General features: G+C 37.7%; 1 protein-coding gene across 3 annotated transcripts in view; it reads right to left on the bottom strand.

The window, feature by feature from the left end:
• The window catches only part of LPXN (leupaxin), a 48693-nt gene extending 25337 nt beyond the window's left edge, over positions 1–23356 (bottom strand). The window contains exons 1-4 of one of the 3 annotated variants that reach the window (XM_011963478.1): positions 23159–23181; positions 18958–18962; positions 15521–15678; positions 9225–9271 (exon numbers count right to left, since the gene is read on the bottom strand). In XM_011963478.1, the coding sequence (XP_011818868.1) occupies positions 9225–9271; positions 15521–15678; positions 18958–18962; positions 23159–23181 (233 nt within the window). Of the gene's footprint in view, positions 1–9224; positions 9272–15520; positions 15679–18957; positions 18963–20710; positions 20892–23120 lie in introns of those variants that run through there. The other 2 variants (XM_011963479.1, XM_011963480.1) reach the window with 2 other exon arrangements.
• Positions 23357–23616: the final 260 nt, after the last annotated feature.

Here is a 23616-nt window from a genome sequence, read left to right on the forward strand (position 1 = left end):
ACTGTCTATAGTTCCTTTTCTGCATAGTTGGGTAGTTGCTACAAAGACTTTACAGTCCATGAAGCCTAACAAACTTCCTATCTGCCTCTTTATAGAACAAGTTTGCAAATCTCTGGTGCAGAAAGTTTAGATAATATATATGATGATGATTTCCTATTCATATAATTGTAAGTAAATTATAAATAAATAAAACTTTGGACCCAATAAACAGAATATGGATTCTATTCAAGTATCTGCATAATCATTAGTAAAATTAACCATGTATGAGGATACAAAGTAAAGCTCAATAAATTTTTTAAAGTACATCATATAGACCATATTCTTAGATTGGAGTGAATAGAAGTACAAATTAATCATAAAAACTATCCACTTAAGAAAAAACAAAGCACTTCTAAATAATTCTTGGGATAAAAAAGATTAAACTGAATTTCAAATCAGATAGAAATAGCAATGAAAACACACACACACACACACACACACTCACACACATGCACACACACACATATGTCTTTGGGAGTTGAAAGCTAAATGTTACTGAGAAGAAAATATATAAATAGCCTTAAGTGTGATATTAAAAAATGAGGAAGATCACAAATAAACAAAACTTTCAAGTCAAGAGTCTCAAATCTAAAATGATTGAACAGAAGGAATAAATGCATAAATTAATGAAATAGAAAACAAGAAATAAAACAAAAACTGACAGTTTTGGGGGTATCGTTGTATAAAATTTCCAAATACATAGAAAAATATAGAACATTACTTCATTCTATATATAGCCCAGAAACTTTTTAAAATCAAAGAAAAAACGATGTGCATGCATGAGACAGAGAAGGTTAAATAAAATTAGTTGAAATGTGTTTTTTTAAAAAGACATAAAAAATTTTAAAAAGTCATGGCAAGGTGGTGTTTATACTGTTCATCCAAAAATAGTTCAAAATTAGGAAAAAGATTAATATAATTCATTAACAAATAGGAGAAAAACTTTATAAACACAATGATATGTGCTGAAAAAGCAGTGGAAGACAAATTTAACAACCCTTCCTGTTGTTGAATATCAAGAAAAATAAGAAAAAGTCTATAAACTGATAAAATGTTTCCATAAGAAATCTATAGCAAATCTCATAATTAATAGTCAAATATTAAGCAGATTTCTAATTAAGAGGTAAGTTGGACATAGATCCTATTATCATTGGCAATCTTCAACACTATTCTAGAATACATTATCAAACACATTTAAAAGTAAAATAAGAGAATTATATAGTTGAAAAAAGGCAGCACATCTTCATTCTTTATTTTAAAATAGATGCTATAATAATTTCCCAGGAAAATGTAAGATAAATGACTGAACAACCATTGGAATGAATAAAAAAGATCAGGGTGGCGATTAGATACAAGAATAAAATGAAGCAGCCTCTTTCCTACTGACCATCAATAAGCAGTTTGAAAATCCAATGAGAAAAAAAGAACCTGTTCACAATTCTAACAAAAGTTATAAAATATCAATAATATATTTAACAAAAAATGTGCAAGAATTCTGTGAAGAAAAACCATTGGCAGACATAAAGGAAGATCCACATATCCAATTAAACAATGAGCAAAGGACCTGAATAGATGTTTCTCCAAAGAAGAAATAAAAATGGCCAAAAGGTATATGAAAAGGTATTCAACACCATTAATCATCAGGGAAATGCAAATCAAACTATTATGAGATGCCACTCAAAAACAGATGGCTATTCTCAAAAAGTCAAAAGATGGCAAATGTTGGCCAGGGCATGGAGAAAAAAGAACACTTATACACTGTTGGTGGGAATGTAGATTGATACAGCCATTATAGAAAATAATATGGAGGTTTCTAAAGAAATTAAAAATAGAAATACCACATGACACAGAAATCCTTCCTCTGGGCATACACAAAATAAATGAAATTACCACTTCATAAAGATATCTGCACTCTTACGTTCATTGCAGCATTATTCACAATAGCCAAGAGATGGAAACAAGTGTCCATCAATGAATGGACACCAATGGAATAAAGACATTGTGAAATATGCACACACACACAGCAGAATATTATTCAGCCTTAAAAAAAAGGAGATCCTGCTATTTGTCATAGCATTGATGAACTGGAAGGACATTATACTAAGTTAAATAAGAAAGAAAAATATTGTATGATTTCACTTATAGGTGGAATTTTTTTTGTTACTTAAAAAGGTCAAACATGTAGATATATCGATGATGAGGGGCAGGAAAGGGAGTGAAAATGGGGACATGTAGGTTAGAGAATATGAAGTAGCAGATATGTAAGACGAACAAGCCTAGAGATCTAATGTACAACATAAGAACTATCGGTAATGAAATTGTGTTGTATTTAGGATTCCTGCTGAATGAGTAGATTTTGGCTGTTCTTGCCACAAAAACAAACAAAAATGTGTAACTGTGTGAGATAATAAATATGTTAATTTGCCTCACTATAGTAACCATTTTACTAACTATTCATATCCCATAACATAATATTGTACACCTTAAATATGCACAATGAAATGTATTTTTAGAAAAGAAGTCCTGCATAAATGAAGATAAATATTATGTCAGTTTCCCCTAATTAAATTGTAAATTCAATGTAATTCACATAAAAATTCTGACATAATTATTCAAGCTAATTAGTAAGGTGATGTTAACATTTATGGGATAGAACACTCAAGACAATTTTGGAAAAAAAAATAGGAGGGGTGTGTGGTGTCGTCTCACACCTGTGGTCCCAGCACTTTGGGAGGTCCAGGTAAGAGAATCACTTGGGACCTGGAGTTTGAGAACAACCTAGGAAACATGAGAGAGACCTGGTCTCTATAAAAATTAAAAGTTTTAAAGAAAAAAAAAAAAAAACCAGGAGGGAAGATTTGTCTGATAGATGGGGTGTCTTATAGAGTAACAATAATTAAATTTGTATGATGTTGGTTAAAAAAGAAATAGATAGGGCTGGGTGTGATCGTTTATACCTGTGATCACTCTGGGAAGCTGAGGCAGGAGGACTGCTTGAGCCCAGGAGTTTAAGACCAGCCTGGGCAACATAGGGAGACCCTGTCTCTACAAAAATTTAAAAATCAGCCAGATATGGCGGCACACACCTGTCGTCTCAGCTACTCAGGACGCTGGGGCAGGAGGATCACTTTGGCCCAGGAGGCCAAGGCTGCAGTGAGTTGTGATCATACTACTGCACGCCAGCCTGGACAACAGAAGCAGAATGAGACCCTGTCAAAAAAACAAAAAAACAAAAAAAACAAAAACAAAAGAGAGAGAAGAAAGAAAAGAAAGGAAAGGAAAGGAAGAAGAAAAAGAAAAAGATAAAGATAAAAAACAAATAGGTCAAAGGAGTAGATTAGAAAACCCAGAAACAGGCTCTTGCACCTAAAAGAACTTCCTATATGATCAATGTGGCATTTCAAATCACCCAAAACAGACTACTTGACTCAATGAATAACAACCTATTTGGGACAAAATAAATATGAATCCCCAACACACCATATACATGAATAAATTTGAGACAAATTAAAGATAGATATAAATATTTTTAAATGTAATGATAATAAAAAAATGAAGAATATATTTTACAATTTGGGGTAATGAAGGTCTTCCTAAGATGGACACAAAATTCTGAAGTGATGACAAAAATGAAAATAAAATTGATACAGCTAAGTTCACAAAACTTAAATATAAACAAATATTTAAAACATAATATTCAAGAGTTTAAAGAAACCTGTAAATAATTTAGAAAAATAGAAACCTGAGCTAAGGATTCTTTTAAAAAGCAGGCTTCAGAAAAAGAAACCCAATGTTTATTACCATATAAAAATACCCTCAATCTCATTAATCTTTAAATTGGCAATTTAAAGCAATGAGATACCAATATTTACCTATTAGCTGAAATTTTAAAAGAGGGATAATATGCAGTGTTGGCAAAATATGAATTTTATATATATATACATACACATTTATATATACCATAGGTAGTTAAGTAAACTTATAAACACTTTGCAAGGCAATGTCCATCAACATTTCAGACGCATATACCACTTGATTCAGCAATTTTGCTACTAAGAATCTATCCTACAGAAAAATTGGGCATATATATATAAATATATGTGCAAGGACGTTTATTAGGGTACAGTTTCTATGAGCAAGTTGGAAATAAAGCAACAGAGCTAAAGTAAAATAAACTATGGTTCATCCATGCTATAGAATAACATGCAACTGCTAAGCAGACATAGATTTATGTGAACTAAGAAAGACTTCCAACATACATTGTTAACATAAAAAAAGAAAAGCCCAGAACAATATGAAAATTATACTTCCAGTCTGGTGCAGTCACTCATGCCTATAATCCTAGCACTTCAGGAGGCTGAGGTAGGAGGACTGCTTGAACCCAGGAGTTCAAGACCAGCCTGGGAAACATAGGGAGATTCCATCTCTATGAAAAATTTCAAAATTAGCTGGGTGTGGTAGCACATGCCTGTGGTCCCAGCTACTCGGGAGGCTGAGATGAGAAGATAACTTCAGCCCAGGAGGTCAAGGCTGCAGTGAGTCGAGATAACACCACTGCACTCCATCCTAGGCAATAGAGAGAGACCCTGTCTCAAATTAAAGAAAAAAAGAAAGAAAAAATATACTTCCATTTATATAAATGTATAAGCCCAGGTACGTAAGTGTGAATATGTGCACACATAAGTCTGTAAGGAGAAGAACCTGACAGCAGTAACCCATGGAGTTGGTAATGAGTTGGTGAGAGGAAAGACTCTAACTGGAGTGGTCTCACTTTTCACCCTATGTATACATTTCCAAAATCTGCGACTGTTTATGCACATGAGTTTATGAAACAGTTTTGTATCTTAAGTTATATTTTTAAAATAAAACAAAACACAGGTCATCTATACTAGGAAAATAGCTAACACACATGGTCAACAGATAAAGTAGTAGAGGTGACAGATGAGACATCAGTAGTGCAATTCACCTGTATATCTCAGTTATACACACACACACACACACACACGATTCTACAAACAACCTTCAGTAAAGTACATAAACACAGTCACAGTGTAGAGGTTTCTATTTTAAATTGTTTTAAAATATGAAATTAATACATGTTAAGTGTAGAATATTTGAAAACTACAGAGAAATATAAAGAAAAAATTTTAAACACACACAATCCCCTTTTCAGGAGGCAATTACTCTGGACGTTTCAGTTGATACCATTACACTTAACTATGATTGTGTGTAATTTTAGAAAACTCAAATTATATGTTTTTCCTACTCTTATGCAAACATTTTTCTATCTTCTGCAACCATAATAGATAGCATTTATTGAATGTTTGTCTACACTATGCCTGACACTCTATACAGAGCTTTACACAGGTTCTCTTTAAATCTTTTATAATGACAACCTTAAGAGCTGGTATTGTCTCCTCCAAATGAAAAAACTGGGGCTTAGAGAAGTTAAAAACTTTTTTGTACATAATACAGTTGGCAAGTAACAAAGAGCTTGGGCCTGCAAACTGCAAAGTTTGTGCTGTCTGTCCTGAATTATCTGCCAAAATAATGTTTAAAGGCTATATGGTTTTCAAATATATAATGTATTATACAATTTATTAAACCAATAATTTATTGCTGGACACCTAGATTGTTTTCTGTCATTATCATAGTCAATACTGCTAAACAAATATTTGCACCCATGTTTGATCATTTATATAGAGTAAATTTTAAGAAGTGAAATCACTGGGTCAAAAGGTATAAAAAGGTAACTGACTGTGGAATCATGTTTGTAATCAACATTAATCAACAAAGCTTAGCTAACAACGCACCAAACCAAAACCCTCTGTCTCACGACCACTCAAGCCTTTTCTCTCTCATCTGCACAAAGATGCAAAGCCACAAATAAAAGTAAATATTCTTTCACTAAATGTATTTTCAAAAATGAAAACACACACTTACTACTCATCTTTATGTATTTACCAGCCAGGAAAAAAGTAGAAGAAAAGTGGATACTTTTCTCTCTTAAGAAGAAAAGACTATCTTTTGGATACGACATGTCTCATGTTCACTTATTTTTGATCATTTAACAACAAGGAAAATGTAAGAGGAAAATGGATATCTCTTAAGATAAAAGATTTATCTTTTAGGTACGACATGGTCCTCTACTAGATGCAAGATTTTTTATTGTAATCTGAGAGCAAAAATGGTCAAGTATGCAAGTAATTGATTCAATCCATCTTGGATGTTTCCAAGAAGGTATAGTGGAGCTTTTTCTCACAGCTCGGTCAGTCATAATCCCTTGGTAGGTGCTGCCACAGGCAAATGGCTTGGAAATACCAAAGGCAGCAGGACTGTGAACACATTCTGCTGCCCTATGCCCAAATGTAGAATAAATGCAGTTTCTTAGCAGGGCTTGTATATTCCTAAAAACCGTCCCATCTCACAGTTGGGGCAAATTTGTGCTTATTCAAAGAATTCCTACTGGTTTTTAACTAGAGTCCTAGTGCAGTGTAGAAAGGGAAACAGATCATTGTTATAATACTCCAACAGTTATTGAGTAAATAGTATAAAATTCTATATAAGAAATGAGAGACTGGCCGGGCGCGGTGGCTCAAGCCTGTAATCCCAGCACTTTGGGAGGCCGAGACGGGTGGATCACGAGGTCAGGAGATCGAGACAATCCTGGTCTACATGGTGAAACCCCGTCTCTACTAAAAATACAAAAAACTAGCCGGGCGAGATGGCGGGCGCCTGTAGTCCCAGCTACTCGGGAGGTGAGGCAGGAGAATGGCGTAAACCCGGGAGGCGGAGCTTGTAGTGAGCCGAGATCGCGCCACTGCACTCCAGCCTGGGCGACAGAGCGAGACTCTGTCTCAAAAACAAAAAAAAAAAACAAAATAAAAAAAAAAAAGAAATGAGAGACTTTGAAGAGTTAATGATCACAAATTAAAGTGCCTGCTGCAGGAAATATTCCTGAAAAGAGAAGAGCCTTTGATTCGTTCCCTGACCTTTTGAAGATAGTAAAGATGCTTGGCTATGTCATCAGCAGCAACTTACTTCATTGCTCAGAGATTTCAGTAACACAAATCACAAAAGATGCATCTAAAAGAATCCAGACTTAAGCAAGGGGCTTCATTGTGCTGAGTTTTTTTTCCCCTACTTATTTCTCTGTTATATTTTTATGACTTGTTCCTCTCGATTATTAGCAGAATTATTTTTGTTTATGGAAAAGATACATTTCTAAATTATTGCTCATGTTGCTATTGATATGTAACTATGCTAGAAATGTTATTCCATTGTTATATGCAGATCTAGTATTGAAAATACTTTCAAGGTATGTTAAAAGCAATGTTTAGTTCATTTAAGCAAGCCAGAGTACATAACAGAAACAGAATGCAGGAATATAGTTTGTGTGTCTAATATCCCATTTATATGCTATTCTTGCCAGCTCAGAGTGACACCAGTCTCAGGGATGTGCATCCATCTATTATATATTTACTAGGTCACCTGGATTTTATGTCACTCTCCCACAGAGGCCTGCCTACACAGCAAGTATCATTCAGTAATGGGGAGTACCTCAAAGGCCAGTCAGGAAAACACAAACTACATGAGTACACAGAAAGAATTTAGTCCAGAAACTTGATTACACAGGTGAGGGGAGAGCTAAGAAGCAAAACAGAAGACACTGAGTAACCCAGAAGCCACTACTACCCCTAAGCCAAAGGGACAAAGAAAAGAGGAAAAGTTACCAGAACTAGGGGCCCAAGTCAACAGGCAGAAGCTGAAACCACAGCAGACCTGTTGTGCTCCAGCTGAAGTCATAAAGAAGATAAAGCTGCTGACAGAGATCCTGTGGAAATAGAGCGACTTGAGGGGGAAACGCCCTGGATTTCATTGCTTTTTACCCTGCAGTCTTTCCACAGTGCCTCCCATTGGTTGAAGACAGTGAGGACCAACTGATCCTGGAGCCTGGAAAACCCAAGGGGTCAGCTCCCCTGGAGCAACAGAAGGAGGAAATCATGGGAAATAGGCCAGAGAGGCCCATACTATGAGGAAGAGAGTGTCAATAAGTTAGTATTGGTAGACCATCAATTAATCAGTGCCAGATATACAGGCTGTTGGTTGGGCTAGTTTTCATGTTATATGTTCATGCATTCACTCGCATTTCTATTGGAGTCTTGGTTTCCTAGATTTAAGAAACCAAGTATTTACTGAGAACCTATTGTGTGCCAGCCACTTTTTGTTATTGTTTTCCTTCGTTTTTATTTTTCATAGGGGTTTCAGGGACTGGGGAGGGACTAGGAGGAATTCTCACCTGGCAACATCCTTGGAACTAGAACAAACTGGCAATATGAATCAACAAATTGAACTCACGTTCACCAAAGTAAAAAGCATCCTTAAGAGGGAAGTTTTAAGAAAACTTCTTGTAGCACAGTTCTTGCCTTATTTTTGCCTTGCATGTGTGCACTACTGACTGCAATCCTGAAACCAAATAAGGTGTAGTCTAGCACTCTTTCCCAAGCATGAATCTTTACTATCTATATTTTATGCCCTTTAATTTGTTTTCCAGAAAGTTGTCTGATGTTAAAAATTGCAAGCTATAACTAAGGAGAGAATAAGTAAATTAACCTTTTTATTTTTTCAGACTGCCAATTCTGCTTTAGCCAGGAGAAATGATTTAGTAAGCGTATCTGTTTCAATATGGAACTTCTCATAAAAGGAAATCCCTCTACCCATTATATAAACTTTGAGCAAATATGGAAAGAAAAAGTAAATACTCATCAGTTGGCCATGGAGACCCACTGTCTTAGTTTAACCCTCATCCTAGCTTTGACATTGCTAGAATCTTGCTGACGTTTCTTCAGGTGTGTTTTATCTTTCAGGAAACTGAAGCGTAACATCTGGAATAGTGTGGACAAAACATCTGTGGTAACTCTAGGAGTATTTACACTTTTTTAGGTGGTAATGGACATAGCAGGGCCCACTAGCCTAGACAACCCCTCCAGAAGCCAGGCATCTTGAGAAGTTGTCAAGTCAGCTTTGCAGAATTCTACCAACGTTCAAAGACTACGGAAAGAGGAGGATGATACGGGAGTTCTAATAATAAACACTTGCAAAACAAATTATCACCCAAACAAAGATAGATAACAATTATCTACTAACTTTAATTTTTAAAAGCATTTAATAGAAAAAAAAAATACCTGTAGACATTGAGCTCCTGGATATTGGTGGTATACACAAGCTGCGCCTAAAATATGTAAGTGACAAGAGAAGAGCAAAAAATAAATTTTTTGTTATCAGAATGTTGAGGCTTAATGATACCCATGGTTAACAGATGTTTGTAGCTTTTAAAGGGGACTGACGAGTAGCATATCTATGAGCTCTTCTTTCACAAGACAGAGGAATTACCAGCCATCCCACAAAGAAAAGCCAAATTCTAAACAGAGTAGTTGGCATGTGAACAAACACTGGCAGCCCCTTCTTGCCTAAAAACTGCCGAAATAGAGTAGTTGATCCTCCTTAGATTAGAACCATAAAACAAATAAAATGGGTCAGAGCTAAGCTCCTTTAACTAAACAGGATGGTGCCTAGGGGGACACTATAATGTTATTAAACTTGACACATGAAAAGAAATAACATGTGAATCTAAAAGGTGGTTGGCCGGTAATTCATTTATTTATTGAACAAATATGTATTGAGGGCCTGTTATATGCCAGGACTGAGGATGTAGCAGTCAAAAAGCAAAACAATCAAATCAAAACTGTAAGCCCTGCAGTTTACATTCTGGTGGTGCAAAACAGATAATAAAGAAATTAATATGCAAAATTAATCTTTTGGATAGAAGATGGGAAGTGGGGGGAGACGGCAATTATAAATATACTGATCAGGGAAGGACTCACTGAGAAGAGGATGCTTGAGCAAGGACTTATATAGGAGGTGAGGAAGGAAAGCAAATATCTGGGGTCACATGATCCAGGTGGAAAGGCCATCAGGAAAAGCACCTGGAGCTTCTGTGGAACCATGAGAAGAACAGTGTAGCCTGAGCAGAGTGAACCAGGGACACAGGGGCAGCAAGTAAAGGGGCCAAATCATGCAGATGGGGTGGCCACATCACCAAATGCTCAGACTGGGATATTTTTTAGAAAGAAAAGGGGTTCCAAAAGTCGTCATATTATATCATTTTTAAAATATGTGTTTATTGGCTGGGCACGGTGACTGACTCATGCCTGTAATCCCAGTACTTTGGGCACCCAAGGCAGGCGGATCACGAGATGGGGAGATCAAGACCATCCCGGCTAACACGGTGAAACCCCGTCTCTACTAAAAATACAAAAATTTAGCTGGGAGTGGTGGTGCGCACCTATTATCACAGCTACTCAGAAGGCTGAGGCTTGGAGAATCACTTGAACCCGTGAGGCAGAGGTTGCAGTGAGCCGAGATCGCACCACTGCACTCCAGCCTGGGTGACAGGGTGAGACTCCATCTCAAAAAAAAAAAAAAAAAAATGTTTATTGACCCAAATTTGGTCTTATTATATTAGTGGAGCTATAAAATAATTCTATCCAAAATTTATTTTCAAAATAAAAATTTCCTGAAATATCTTAAAGTGATACAAACTTGTGAACATTCAAGCAACTTTAAAAAAATATTGGCTAGGCATGGTGGCTAACACCTATCATCCCAGTACTTTGGGAGGCCGAGGCAGGCACATCATTAGAGGTCAGGAGAGTTTGAGACCAGCCTGGTCTTAAGTGATCAGACACAGTGAAACCCCGTGTCTACTAAAAATACAAAAAATTTGCCAGGTATGGTGATGGGTGCCTGTAGTCCCAGCTACTCGGGAGGCTGAGACAGGAGAATTGCTTGAACCCAGGAGGCGGAGGTTGCAGTGAGCTGAGATCGCGCCACAGCACCCCAACCTGGGCAACAGGGTGACACTCTGTCTCAAAAAAAAAAAAAATTGATTATCTGAACATTTTTAAATGGTACAGATAATTATTCTTGATACGTATTCACATACCTTAATTGGTTATTTACATATTATTGTCCCTAGCATTATGATGTGGACATTTTTCAGGAACATGCGTTTTTTTCCATTTTTTAAAAAAAAACAGTTATTATTTTTACAAAACTGCAATCTTTTTTCAAAATTTCATTTTATGGTTAATATATTTGAAACTGTGGACAACTTTAATTGATGCTTCACTCTAGACTGTAATGTTTTTAACAGAGAACACATTTCTTCTCTAGATACTGATGAACCTGTAAGTTCTGCTAAATGAAGAATCTTTTCATTTTTTATATTAAAATACGTAAATATTTCAGGCCAATATCGTCATAGGTGCTGTCTTTCTACCTTCATTCAAAGCACTTTTGTTCAATAATTTTCTTACAAGATAAAACTTTCAAGTTGTCTATATCTGTGATTGTTTTAACATTTTGCCAAATCTAGATATTGCAAAATCATAGACTTTCACAATTTTTCTCCATTTTGGTAGAGAAGAAAAATTTATGCAAATAAAATTAGAACTCAAAATACATCAAAGATTTTTCTGAAGCACAATTGTCAAATTAGATAATTAAACCATATCTGCTTTCATCTTTTGATTTGTTCAATTCCTTCTTGGCTTTTGTAGGGAGAAATTTGAGCTCCTTCCTTTGCAAGTCTTATTTTACATAATTGTAACTTGCTAAAAGCTTCAAAGGCTGAATTTTCATGCTACATTCATTGAGTAATCGATCAAAAATTTTCAGTTGGTCTTGAACATAATGCAATCTAAATTTAGGTTGCTTTACAAAGTGGTTTTTCAAAGGCTCAGGCATTCCCAAAATCCAATTGATGACACGCAACACAGACAGGAATATACATATAGTAATTCTGAAATGTTTCCTCGCATGGCAGTATTTGATATCAGCTTCTGTCAGAAAAGTTTTGTAGATCAGTTATATAATCTGTGTGTGTGTGTGTGTGTGTGTGTATTTATTTATATTTATAAATTTTGACAATTTTAGTTTCTATTTTGACCGACAGAATACTGCAGCTTGTTTGAATGCAGTCACAAATTTTGTGCACATTACAACCAATTCCAAGTACACTTCTGCTCCATAGCTTGTTAACTTGGTAAGAATATTTTATCACAATGCGTGCTCTATTAACATTTGTATTCCTATTCTTACAACAAAACAACAGTTTATCTTCAATGTTGAGCTTTTCAACTAAATTTACAGTGGCATTAACAATGTCAGATGTTTCACTTTTTGACTAGGAAATAAATTCTCACATATTTTATTTTGATTATTTGAATTAGATAAAAAACAAAATTGAAACATTTCGGAATTAATACATTTTTGAACTGAGACCTTTAACGACACTATTATTAAAAACATTATTTGAAGGTTTGCAAAGGAAAATCACTCATTAATTATTACCAGCTTACTTACAAGGACAAGAAAACGTGGAATTGAAAATGAGCAAAATTAATTTGTGAGTTATTTGATACTAATGCGAAGGTGTGCTTCACAATGATATATACACAGGCCTCCAGCAGCTGCCATGTTGAAGTCATTTTAAGGCATGTTCTTCTTAAATTATTAACTTCAGAAATAGATGCCAAAGCTTCTTCACCATATTTGTACCTTCTGGTTTTCAAAGGGATAATGAGCCTGTATGGTGCATGGTAAATATTGACAAATATTTTCCAAATGTTGCATATTCGTTATCAGCTTTCTTGAGACAAACATGTGCGTTTTGTTTTGGTTTTGTTTTGAGCTAACTGCTGAAAGGTTTATTGTAAAATTGTAAAATTAAAAAGGTGTTACCATATAATAAAACAAATAGAGCTTCACATATACAAATAATAACAAAACTGCTTTAATAAAACAATTAGGTTACACTATACTCTATGGCAAAATTATTTAGCCTCTATTTCCTAAAATTTGTATGACATTAAGCCACAATTTCTCCCATTTTCTACTGACTCTGAGGAGGTTCCATGCATCTCACAGGCCACCCACCACACGACCATGGGAGGGCATGAGTGGTGGTTTGCCAAGTGGCCAGCAGGGGGAAAAGCCTCAGAAATGTTTCTGCTGCCACTGAAGATCAGAAGAGTTAGCTATCTCTGACTACTTGTGCTTGAGCTCTTAGCTTTAACAGCCAGCACCCCGCATATAATTCTTGAAAGGTTGCTGCTAGCTAGGTTTCATCTGAACGGAATCAAGAAAAAAGACAAGTTATCATTAGCCATCTTCTGCATTCAACCACAATTAACTCAGAATTTGGCTGGGCACAATGGTTCATGCTTATAATCGCAGCACTTTGGGAAGCTGAGGCAGGCAAATCACTGGGGTCAGGAGTTTAAGACCAGCCTAGTCAACATGGTGAAACACTGTCTCTAATAAAAATACAAAAATTAGCTGGGCATGGTGGTGCACGCCTGTAGTACCAGATACTCAGGAGGCTGAGGCAGGAGAATCACTTGAACCTGGGAGGCAGCGATGGCAGTGAGCCAAGATTGTGCCACTGCACTCCAGCCTGGGTGACAGAAAGAGACTCCATCTTGGGAAAAAAAAAAAAAAGAACACTGTTCACTGAATATGTGTTCTATACACTGTTAGATGAGACCATGGAAGAAGCTGGAAGGAGGTCTGTTAAGCCATACTGGCTTACTTAATGCAAATACTGATAAGAAAACTTTAAATAAAATTGAAAATCTGGGGTAAAAAGTAAAGTTAATAGGATGTGACAAAAACAAGCATAAACCCAGGACTGTCTCAGGTAAACCAGGATATATGGTCACCCCAGAAAGATCAACGTAAGACTATGGCTTTTACTCCAAATGAGATAGGGAGTCATTGTGGGGTTTTGAGTAGAAGAATGACAGGATCTGACTTTAGTTTTTAAAGTGCCCCTGGCTGCTTGAGAACAGACTGTAGCGGGGGAAAGGGCAGGAGACCACTTAGGAGCCTACAGCTATAATCTAACATGAGAACAAAGACAATGGTTCCCTAGTAGAGAGACAAATTCATATCCTTAAAACTGTGTATGTGTTTGGAGAAAAGAACAGTTGGGGGTAAACCACGCCTGAGCTCAAATTTCAGGTCTGTGCTTCTGGTTATTTCATATAGGGAACAATGACGAATCCGTAGTACAAAATTACCAGCTATGAAGAGAATCTACTTAATTCATCTTACACTAATTCCATTCTCATCAAGCAACTTTTTAATTATAACGTACGTCCATATAGACTTATCCGCAGGAAGAGAATGCATATATGAGTAAATACAGCTGCTTTGCTTGATTGCTTTAACTGTAACCATAAATTAATACATTTGATTTCTAAGTTCTGTGTTTTTGTTTTTTGTTTGTTTTTTGAGACAAGCTCTCATTCTGTCGCCCAGGCTGGGACGGAGTGGTGCAATCATAGCTCACTGCAGCCTCGACCACCTGGGCTTAAGTGATTCTCCTGTTTCAGCCACCTGAGTGGCGGGGACCACAGGCACGTGTCACCACACCCTGCTCATTTTTAAATTTTTCATAGAGACGGGGGTCTCACCATGTGGCCCAGGCTGGTCTCAAATTCCTGGCCTCAAGTGATCCTCCCGCCTCAGCCTTCCAAGGTGCTGAAATTAGAGGCCTGAGCCACTGCACCTGCCCTATGTTTTTAAAATATATATATAATCACTTGTCAGTTTGGTTAGCTTCAGTTGGTTCCCTAGAGCTTCATCATCTCTGTGTAAACTAATAATTGAATTTCCTAATCTATTCAGCAGAAAATAAGACCTGGGAAGTGGTGACCCTAAAAAGTCACCCTGAGAAGACTTGTCTAAGCTGCCACCTGGCCTTCCTCAGGTGATCTCTGGCCTGAGCACCATTCCAGTCAAACAGCAACATGCATCTCTGATGCCCCCACAGTAACAGAATATTCCCAGTGAATCAGACAATACTCTGCCTGTGACCATGCGCTCATTAGAAAAAATTTAGTCCTTGGCCGGGCACGATGGCTCATGCCTGTAATCCCAGCACTTTGGGAGGCCGAAGCAGGCAGATCATCTCAGGTCAGGAGTTTGAGACCAGCCTGGCGAACACAACGAAACCCATCTCTACTAAAAATACAAAAATTAGCCAGGCGTGGTGGTGCGTGCCTGTAATCCTAGCTACTTGGGAGGCTGAGGCAGGAGAATGGCTTGAACCTGGGAGGTGAAGGTTGCAGTGAGCCAAGATCCGGCCACTGCACTCCAGCCTGGGTGACAGAGCGAGACTCCGTCTCAAAAAAAAAAAAAAAAGTTCTCAAAAACTCAAACTCATTCCTCTGTGACGATTTTCTCAATTCTCCTCCTCTTTCCAAAAACATCTTTAGATTAACATTGAGGCATTATTTTTTCTCTTTCTTGGATATATTATTCTTCTTTCATACCATTTTATGTGGGATACAATTAATTTTCAGAAATGCACTCAAACATCCATGTTTAAGGACTATAATAAATGAAAAGTTACCGGCAAGGGACTTGTGTTATCCTGAACAGAAAGGATCTCTGAAGTCTCGTCAAGGTTACTCTCCTTTCTGGAATGTTGATCCAGGGCAAGAGGAGCTGGGTTGGAATATTCATCACTGTCCTGAAGGGTGGAGCGTTCCAGTTCCTCCAATAAGGCATCTACACCATAAGTAGTAAGAGAATCATGACAGAGAATATTTAAGTCTCTAAAGTCATTTTCTCCTTAAGTATCTTCACTGTGCCCACATTCATCTCCTTCTTTTCTTCAGTTATGGCTATTTTCAAATACTTTCCCTTATTCCTTATTTCACTTCAAGAATGTGGTGAATTCTATCAAGAAATGTTTAATGCCTCCATAAATTGTGGTTTGTTTCTTATTTTCTATGGTTGCACTCAATTTCATAGTCTCATGCTATAATTTGATTTTTTATACTACAGGTATTAATTTTCATCATTCATTTAGGGTAGACTGCCCACAAATATCCCTAATTAGAAAAAATAAAACTGGGCTGGGTATAGTGGCTCATGCCTGTAATCTCAGCACTTTGGAAGGCTGAGGTGGAGAATCCCTTGATTCCAGGCAAAACATAGCAAAGTCCAGTCTGTATGAAAATACGAAAAAGTCAGCCCAGCATGGTGGCGTGCACCTGTGGTCCCAGTTACTCGGGAGGCTGAGGTGGGAGGATCACCTGAGCCTAGGTGAGCCTGCAGTGAGTCGAGATCACGCCACCACACTTCAGCAGCCTGGGCCAAAGGAGTGATACACTGTCTCCAAAAAAGAAGAAGAAGAAGAAGAGAAGAACAGACAAAAAAAGAAAAAAGAAAGAAAGAAAAAAAAAATCCTAAATGCTTTTTTCTATCAGAAAAATATAAGCAATTATATCACCATTTTTCAAAACATACGAGGGAAATAACACTTATTCTTAATCCTAATATTTTTTCTCAAATCTTAACAATTATCCTGAGCACATAATAAAATTCTCAAAGCAAGGTATAAGTATTCTGTCTTTTAGGGTGTGGAGAGAAAAAATGGGGAGAAAACTGAGATATTACAAAATCAAGTAAGATGTTACAATTTAAATAGTTGGGATTTGTTACTCTCGTAGTTTTTTTTTTTTTTTGGAAAAGTATTTTACTAGTACCTATCTGTTATAATGAAATAAATAATAATAAAAAGTAACACATGCCAGGCACTGTGCTCAGGAGTGTACACATTTCATTTAATCATCCTAACACTTTGAGGCAGATGATATTATTGTCCTTATTTGGTAGATCACAAGAAAGAGACAAAAATAATTTGCTTAAGCTCATGAGTGCAGAACCAGGACTTGAATCTGGGCTATCTGATCCCTAGCCCCCGCACTAACTGAAAGTTAGAAGTTCCAGTCTCCTGTCTTAGACATATTCTCTGGGTTATCTTGAGCATGTCATGTCCTTCTCTGATGCAGTTTCCTCATCTACATAACAAGGCAATCGGATTAGAACAGTATTTTTTAAATTATGGCTCAATACCCATTAGTGGATCTCTAGCGGATTTCTTACCACAGGTTATAGTTTTCGAACTTTAAACACAGAATTATATTATATCTAAGGACCTGTCTACATCTGAAGTTCTCACATAAGGAAAATAAACTTCACAGGTCATATAAGAGAAACCCAGATTTTTCATTTATTTTAGATTTTGGAGGAATGAATAGTTCTTAATGGCATTAGAAGAGATCTAATCCTTTTTTTTTTTAACAAATGAAATCTACAGAGCTTTCATAATCATTTCTCAAAAATGTTGACTTTTATGTACCATTTTAGAGATAAGCAAACTGAACTAAACTTTAGGGCAAATGAATAACTGTAATGGGAAAAAAGAGATGAGGGGGAACCTATAGCATTAAAAAGTCGAGAGACTTATAATTAATTTCAGTGTATGAACTTTATTTGGATAGTTAAATCTACTTAAAAATGAAACAATCAAGACTATTGCACACTGACTGGATATTAAACAATATCAAGTAAGTACTGTTTAAGTGAAATAATTATATGTGATAATATTAAGTAATTCTGTTAAGTTTTTAGGTGTGATAATGGTATTTCACAATATTAAGGAATTACTATTAAAGCTATTATGGTTATGGCAATGGCATTACAGTTATATGTATAAACATATTTATTTATTTTAGAGGTTAGTGCTAAAATATTTACAAATAAAATGACATCTGAAATTGTTTTAACATAATTACAGTGGTGAAAGGAATGGGTGGTCATATACATGAAATAAGATTGATGAAAAATTGATTGTTTAAACTGGTTGATGGGTATATCAGAATTCATTAAACTATTTTCTCTACCTTTGCATATTTAAATTTCTTTATAATAGAAGGTTTTAAAAAAGAAGTACAAATAGGCCAGGAGCAGTGGCTCATGCCTGCACTTCCAGCACTTTGGGAGGCCAAGGCGGGCGGATCGCCTGAGGTCAGGAGTTCGAGGCCAGCCTGACCAACATGGAGAAACCTGGTCTCTACTAAAAACACAAAATTAGCCAGGCAAGGTGGCACATGCCTGTAATCCCAGCTACTCGGGAAGGCTGAGGCAGGCGAATATTTTGAACCTGGGAAGCGGAGGTTGCGGTGAGCCGAGACCGAGCCATTGTACTCCAGCCTGGGCAACAAGAGCAAAACTCCGTCTCAAAAAAAAAAAAAAGGGAGACAGAAGAAAGGATAACTAAGGTAGAAAGAGAAAGAAAACTTTTTGCCTCAGATTTTTATTAGCCAGACCCCACACCAAATGTGAGAATTTTGAATTTTTATTCTGCATCTTTCAATTAAGCTAGACCCCCTTTCTTTCCAATTTTCTAAGCTTTGCTCTTACTAGAAGCTAAAGATCCTCCTGAGCTCAAAATTAAAAGCCATTTACAATAAAGATTATAAGAGAGAGGAAAACATACCACTAAGAGCAGGAAGTTGCCCTCAGAAGCACCAGCTAACCAAAGTTATCAAAACCCTTCTTTCTGGGCCATGAGTTACAGGCTTTTCTCTTCCTGTTTCATGAGTCTGCATATCACCAACACTCTGAGGTTATGCCTTTTGCCAGATTTTGTAATTTGAAGATGACTAATTTCAGTATGACAAATACGGGATTCCTGGAGGGTGGGGGCGGGGGAAGCGGGTACTAGACTGAAGACTCTATAATCCTTCTCTGTAGTCTTTTACTGTGGAGATGAAATAATATCAATATTAACATGAAAGGAATAAAGTGAGGTCTCTTGGGAGTCTCTATGGGTTGCATGGATTTCATTCGGAGGCAGAATCTGCTCCTGGTTCCTCTTTATCTATCATACCTAATGCCTATGTAATGAGGGTTTAGGTAAAACCTTTTGGGTGCATACAAGCTGCTAGCCTCCGAGGCACTACTGCAGACAGGAAATATTTGCTCACTTGAGCCAACCTGTCCTCAATGCAATTTCTCTGCCAGCAGGAAGAAAGATCCACACCAAGTCTCAAGGGTAGTTACTGGGCTGATGACAATTTGAAGAAACTGTTGAAGTGTAGCCATCAACAGCCTGTGGAGATGTAGCCAACTGGATAATCTGCACAAATGCTAGCTTCCAGGCTACTTGGTACTTTCTGTATTTCAGGACAAGATTTACCTAACATTTAGCCTGCTCAGGAAATGCAAAACAACATACATTTCTGTTAAATCTGGGTTACTTCATTGGCCAGAACACCAGAACCAACAAACTTCTAAAATAGGAGAGCACCTTGTTGCTTAGTTTTGGTGTCAGGTGTTCCCGACAATGACACTGAAAAAGTTATTTTCTTTTTCTTAGTTTTCTCATCTGAAAAAGAAGTGGATAATACCTATTTCAGAGGGTTGCTGCAGACACTAAAATCATTAACATATGTAAAAATGTCAGTTTTTGCTTGACTCACTAAATAAGTATTAGTTTCCTTTTGAATTATTTGCCATGAAAGCCATTCGGTGTCCTCCCCACCATAAAAAAAAAAAAAAGAAAAAGAAAAAATGGAAAAAGAAAAAAGACCCTAGCCCTAGTGGAACTCAAGCAGAAATTCACGTTCTTCCAGCACTCATGTAGGATAAGAATTTGGATTCTACCGCAAGTCCTAAAAAGAGTCTGGCCCAGTATCAAAATAGACTTTACTGCCAAAGCAGTTTGACATTTATTAAACACTACCTTTTTCTCTTCATTGACATCTATTGCCTCCTGGTAATCTGCCCTTTACTTTTCCTGTTTCTCCAGCTTTGAAATCACATGCCATTTTTTTTAAGACAATGTAACAATGTGCAAGATATTTTTTGTTGTTGTTTTTTGCACTTTTGACATATCCCATCCCCAACCACACCCCAAACCAGGACACTGTGGAATTAATACAGCTTGGAAATTGGGTAAAGTTGAGTGACTCAATGTTAGTTAGATGCTGGCAACAGATGTTGGCAAAGGCTATGGAATGAGTCCCAAGAATGACAAATCTTACATTACTCCAAAGGTTTGAAATCCAGGATCTCTCTGGATAATGTGGCTAATAGTTCCACTGCTGGTTTTAATTGCCTTGGAGTGGAAGGAGGTGTCATATTTTCAGGCCATAGTAATCTCTTCCTTCAGAATTCTTCTGAATAAAAAGCTTAACAACAACATCACTAGAGTTAGAGTGCTATGCCTTCTTGATTTAAGACTAAAACATGGAACAAATGAAACCACTCTGTCCTTTTTCCAACCTCTACAGATCCCTCATTCCTATACTTCTAGTCCATTTTTTCTTCCTCATAACACCCCAACTCCTTTTTTGCTCTTTCTTTTCTTCCTCAAATCACATCTCTGCATTGTCTTGCTATGTGGCCATCCTATGATCTCCGGTGAACCCCAAAGGGCAAAATGCCCACAATAAAACAGCAATTTCAATCACAATCCAGTCCAAAAGTATTTGCCAAGAGTTTACTCTGTGGTTAGCACCAAACTCTCCATCTATTTTGCCACTGCGAACAGTGAGCCCATAGTTCCCCAAAACAATCATAGTTCCTCATGCTTCACTCCTGGCAGGGCTGAGGACAGGAGAGAAGTGAAAATAAAATCTTCCATTACTACCCTCAGTCTAAACAGAAGTATACCCCACCACACACGAAGATGGCAGCCAAGTCTTCACTCCCTCAGAGTTTCTCCTCCAAGAAGCTCCTCACTCACCTAATTCTTCCATTGTCCTACATCCAAGATGCTCTTGTCTCACAGGCCGTGAAGAACAGCTTTGGCATGTGCTGAAGAAGAGGACCGCAAAGGAACTGGATGAGACAGCATAAGGCAGCCTCTATAACCCTTTTTGGTTCCTGTATTTGCTTAGCACTTCCTCTCTTTTGATTTGGTGAGCTTTTTTGTTTTTTTTTTTCATAGGTTATACAGTTTTAAAAATGGGATTGACATAGAAAGGTAGATAGTGAGATTTGAGTTATGGTAGTGCATTGGCCAGGGTGATAAAGATTCAAAGTTAATTTTGCAAAAATTGAGGACCTACTCTGTCCCAGGATTCATCTTGGATTCATGGGAATGGCAGACTTACACTTGCGTTTTTTCCAAGTGTAGGTACCCCACTCTAACTGAGCATCTGCCTTTCTTTTTTTTTTTTTTCTTTCTGTGAAGCTGGGGAACCACAGAGGCATAGTTTCCATCTTAAAATTTCCATCAGAGTTGACCAGCATCCATTTCATTTTGTTGTCTTTATTTATTCAGAAATTATGCTTATCTGCTTTCCTGCATGGATTATAAATCCTTAAAAGCAGGGCAGAAGTGGATTCATGCTTGGATTCTCAGGGCCTGGCTTACTCAGTGGTCCAAAAAGCAAACATCTATAGGGGGGTCACAGAGAAGGAAGCGAGGTTTGACACCAGATGTTAAACTGTGTGCATCTCAGTTAAGCATAATCCCTGTCTAGATACACTTGCCTTATAGCAATTTCTCTGGAAAGTGACACTGAGTTAACTCTTCACTTTTTTTTTACCACTGCGATTTATTCACCTTGAATGAAACATTTACAAAAGGCCTACTAATAAAAAGGCAATATGTAACGAACTATACGGCCCTGTGAAGTAGAATCCCCCCCTTTTTTACCAATGGTGAAATAGGTTCATGGAGTAGCAACTTGCTATAATTAATTGGTAGCTTTGCTACTTACTATAAGACTTCAAAGTCTGCGATCTTTCCTCCACAACACAGTAGTTTTTAAAATTTTTTAAGAGACAAGCTCTCTGTCACCCAGGCTGGCATGCAATGGTACCAGCATAGCTCAGTGTAACCTCCAACGGGAACTCCTGGACTCAGGCGATCTGCCCTTCTCAGTTTCTGGAGTAGCTAGGACCAGAGGTGCATGCCATCACGCCACTAAGTTAGCTTAAAAACTTTATTTTTATTTATTTTTGTTTTTTATTTTTTATGTAGAGGGTGGTCTCCCTATGTTGCCCAGGCTGGTCTGGAAGTTGTGGGCTCAAGGGATCCTCCCACTTTGGCATCCAAAAGCGCCGGGATTCCGGGGGTGGACTACCACATCCAGCCCACAGTGGCTTTTTTTTTTTTTTTTTCAAGGAACAATTCATTCTTCATTCCAGGGTCTGGAAGTTGTGGGCTCAAGGGATCCTCCCACTTTGGCATCCAAAAGCGCCGGGATTCCGGGGGTGGACTACCACATCCAGCCCACAGTGGCTTTTTTTTTTTTTTTTTTCAAGGAACAATTCATTCTTCATTCCAGGGTCTGTAAATTTTTTTTTGAAAGATTTCTCCTCTGTATTACTTTGAGCATCCATTGGATGTCAGCACTGTTCCTTCCAAAAGTGTGCTCACTGCAAACTCAATCTGAAAAAATTTCCATTGACACTATGCCAATCGATTGTTACAACTGAAAATGACATTAGCCCTATGAAAATGTAAAATACTCAGTAGAGAACATAAAACATTTGTCTAATATGAAGTGGTATCTGAGTCAAAGTACTGGAAGGAAAAATGTACTTTAGCACTTGTCTACAGTTTAACTGAATGATTAATGAGAAATTTAAAATTGGATCCCCAGATCTTGTTTCCAGCTTCTTTCTTCTGGGGCTTTTAGCCCTGGATGCTTTATTTTCCAGGGGTAAAGGGTGTTCTTGCAAATCGTTCCTTGATTGTTATGGATGAAAGGAAAAAAGAAATGCGAGAGGCCCACTGCATCACCAACTGCAACGGAAACTCCCTTTGATGAATCAGGAAGACAAATTAACGTCACACGCTAGTGTGCAGAAAAGTAACTTCTGATAAAGTTGCTATTGTATAAACCGCAGAAGCACATGGCTTCCGGCGCAGAGCTTAAGAGACCCTTCAGCTTCTCAGTGTGGGTCACCAGAGTCAGGTCACGCTAACAACCCTTTCGCCTTCCTCCAGGTCGGGCACCGCAGCCAAGTTAAGCAACCGACGAAGGCTTCTTGGTGTCCCAACAAGGTCTAGTAGAAAAGCAACTTTATAATTCGTTTCATAATTCGTTTCACAGATTTTATTAAGAGTCAACTGAGTAGTGGGCCTTGTACTAGGGCTCCGAGGGCCAGATGACCCCACGGAACCACATTCATTCCCTGACCTCTAGGAGCTCACAGGTGAGTGACTCACATAGGGGACGACGAGATCAATAATGTAGACATGAACGCTGGCTAGCCAGTTCCAGAGGAGGTGTCATCTGACCAAACCAAGGTAAGTCGGGGCAATTACGCAGACACCCCGAGAAAGGTACGCCAACGCCCAGATAAAAAGTAAGAAAAAATAGGAACAAACCCTCCCATCAGACCAGCAATTGGCTCAACGTTTCAGCCCGGATGTACGGCACGCGTTTCCCGACCTAACCCGGAAACACTGCCTCCCGAAAAAACAGTAAACTCTAGGCTGCGGAAAGTGAACTACCTTTCCCGTCGTGAATCAGTCAGAACCTCCCAGCATCCTCTCTGTCTCTGGTTTCCCATCTATTTTTTTCTAAAGCCTAGGCGAAATAAGACTTCATCTCCCAGAATGCCCTTGGTTAAGTTAACGGTGCGCATGCGCCAGGAGGCGGGCCCTCGTTGCCCCCACAACCCCGCCTCCGT

This window comes from Colobus angolensis, unplaced genomic scaffold (genome assembly GCF_000951035.1).
Source record: "Colobus angolensis palliatus isolate OR3802 unplaced genomic scaffold, Cang.pa_1.0 Scaffold61, whole genome shotgun sequence".
In the NCBI taxonomy this organism is placed as follows: Eukaryota; Metazoa; Chordata; class Mammalia; order Primates; family Cercopithecidae; genus Colobus; species Colobus angolensis.